The 2,360-nt window shown below is 44.1% G+C and overlaps 1 protein-coding gene across 1 annotated transcript; it reads left to right on the top strand.

Annotated features, from left to right (window-relative positions):
* On the top strand, positions 1–2,300 carry bmp10l (bone morphogenetic protein 10, like; the record flags this gene model as incomplete). Its single annotated transcript, XM_079448306.1, has 2 exons — positions 1–595; positions 1,294–2,300. 2 exons carry the CDS (start codon positions 1–3, stop codon positions 2,298–2,300), a joined length of 1,602 nt encoding a protein of 533 aa, XP_079304432.1.
* Positions 2,301–2,360: the final 60 nt, after the last annotated feature.

Here is a 2,360-nt window from a genome sequence, read left to right as displayed (position 1 = left end):
ATGAAAGGCCCAGACAGCAAGTGGCAACATCTCCAAAGTTGTCAGCACAAGCAGGTTGTCAGCGTAGTCCTGCCCTCTGCGCTCGATCACAAGATCAACAAGGACGAGACTGTTTTTCCTCCAGCACCACATCAACCTGTCAGTCCGGTGGAGAAAAATCGAGCAGCGCAAACGAACAAGACCTGCGCAGGTGTCCGAAACCCAGGATCTTATGTAACATCTTCATATCCTTACAGTTCCTATCAGAACACATCTTTGCGCTCAACCATGACTCCTTCCGGGGTTTCGAGAGTCGGGTACGTGTGCACCCTGAGCCTCTGGGTCCTCTTCTTGTCTTCCCGGGGTCAGTGTAGTCCTATTCCATCTCCTGAAGAGCAGGTCGATGTTCTTTTAAAGCCAGATGATAATGTGGACATGCAGAAGATTGTGGGGCAATTCCTCCACATGATAAACTTAACAGACCAGGGGCCCAAGCAGAGGCCCAGAGACGCTCGTGTTGAGCCTCCAGAGTACATGCTGGAACTTTTCAAACGATTCGCCAGCGACCGCTCTGCCATGCCCTCAGCCAACATTGTGCGCAGTTTCAAGAATGAAGGTACAAAGAGCTTTTTCGTTCAATCCACGATGATAATAAAAGTTTATTTGTAGATTGAATGCTTTTATTAACTGTTAACTTACCATTGAAACAACTACGTGATTAAAATATAGCTAATAGTATAATAAAATCATAAGTTGAGCTATGAGATGATCTGATTATTTTTCTTTTTCTCTGTGGTTTTGTACTGTATTATTTGCTCAACTTGTTTTTGATTGATGTTGGATTGACATCAAATTAGTTGGATTTTTTATTAAATGATTGTTCTAATATATGCATATATCAATTGTAGCCCATCTGCTATTGTTATTATTTGAAAGGATTAATGGAGATGTGGAGAATTCAATGTTTATTTGATTTGATTTCTCTGAACAATCTGTTTCTACCGAGTACCACAAGCTTTTAAAAATGTTGCAAAGCGTTCTTTGCTGTGATTGCATAAAAACAACCATTTTGCTTTCCTATTAAACCTTCCAGTCAAAGGTTCTTAAAATAATTATTTCTCTTTTATAGTCTGTGAAACTTTTTTCCAATACAAAGAACATTGTGCGAAACAGAAAGTTACAGCAGATGTAAAAGCCTCTTTATGGAGCCAAGCAAACCAACAAAGAACATTTAAAAATCCTTCAATTTAAAGAGTGTTCATTTCATTTTTGTCCATGTATGTGAAATAAGTTTCTTGACTCTCTGAGTTGCAGATCACTCAACACCCACCGTGATGCATAAGAGCTTTCGGACACACCCTCTTCAGTTCAACATCTCTGTCCCGGAACACGAGCGTGTTGTCACCGCCGAGTTGCGCCTTTACACCCTTCTCAAGCGAGACCCGTGGCATCATATCTGCGCGGGGTGGAAGGTGACCGTGTTTGAAATGCAGAGGAGCGTCCACTGCCGGAATGCCGAGGATGTCAGCTACAGGGCAGGTGAGAGAGATCAGCGTGGAATGCAAGAGTTGGCATCAAAACATGTCAGGCGTAAGGACAGTGGCTGGGAGGTATTTGATTTGACAAACGCTGTCCAGAACTGGAGAAGGTCAAGAAATCTGACCCCCAGGCTGGAAGTTCATATTGAACACTTGTATCGTGATGATGCAGCAATACATTCGCGAAATATGTACGTATGGAGTGACCCGTGCTTTGTAGAACTGGACATTGACCGGAACCTTAAAGGAAAACAAGATCCTGCACTGATCATCTTCTCAGAGGATCATAGCGAAGACCGTGGAAAACTCAAGCACACGACTGAAGAGGAGAACGAGCTGCCGGGCATCAGTGGACAGTGGATGGATGAGGATTTGGATGAGGAGGCCGAGCAGGACGAGGCACTGTTAATGCAGATGCGATCCACCGCAATCTATGACGACGGACCACGTGTGCGTCGCAGCGCTAAAGTCGAGTACTGCAAAAGGACTGAGATGTATGTCAATTTTAAGGACATAGGCTGGGACTCGTGGGTCATCGCACCGTCTGGTTATCAAGCTTTCACCTGCCGCGGCGTGTGCAGTTATCCACTCGCTTCAGACGCGACCAAGCATGCTGTAATCCAGACGTTGCTCAATTTGAAGAGTCCCCAAAAAGCCGCAAAAGCCTGCTGTGTGCCTACCAAGTTAGACCCCATCTCCCTTCTGTATCAAAATCCAAATGGCGTTGTGGTTTTAAAAAATAAATACGAGGGAATGGTGGTCGCAGAATGTGGATGTAGATAATGAAGAACTTAAAAAGACGAATTAAACTCGACAGAAGACCGAATAAAGAAAGCCAATCAA

Source organism: Barbatula barbatula (assembly GCF_947034865.1).
Source record: "Barbatula barbatula genome assembly, chromosome: 24".
Classification (NCBI taxonomy): Eukaryota; Metazoa; Chordata; class Actinopteri; order Cypriniformes; family Nemacheilidae; genus Barbatula; species Barbatula barbatula.
This window is presented reverse-complemented; position numbering and strand designations above follow the sequence as displayed.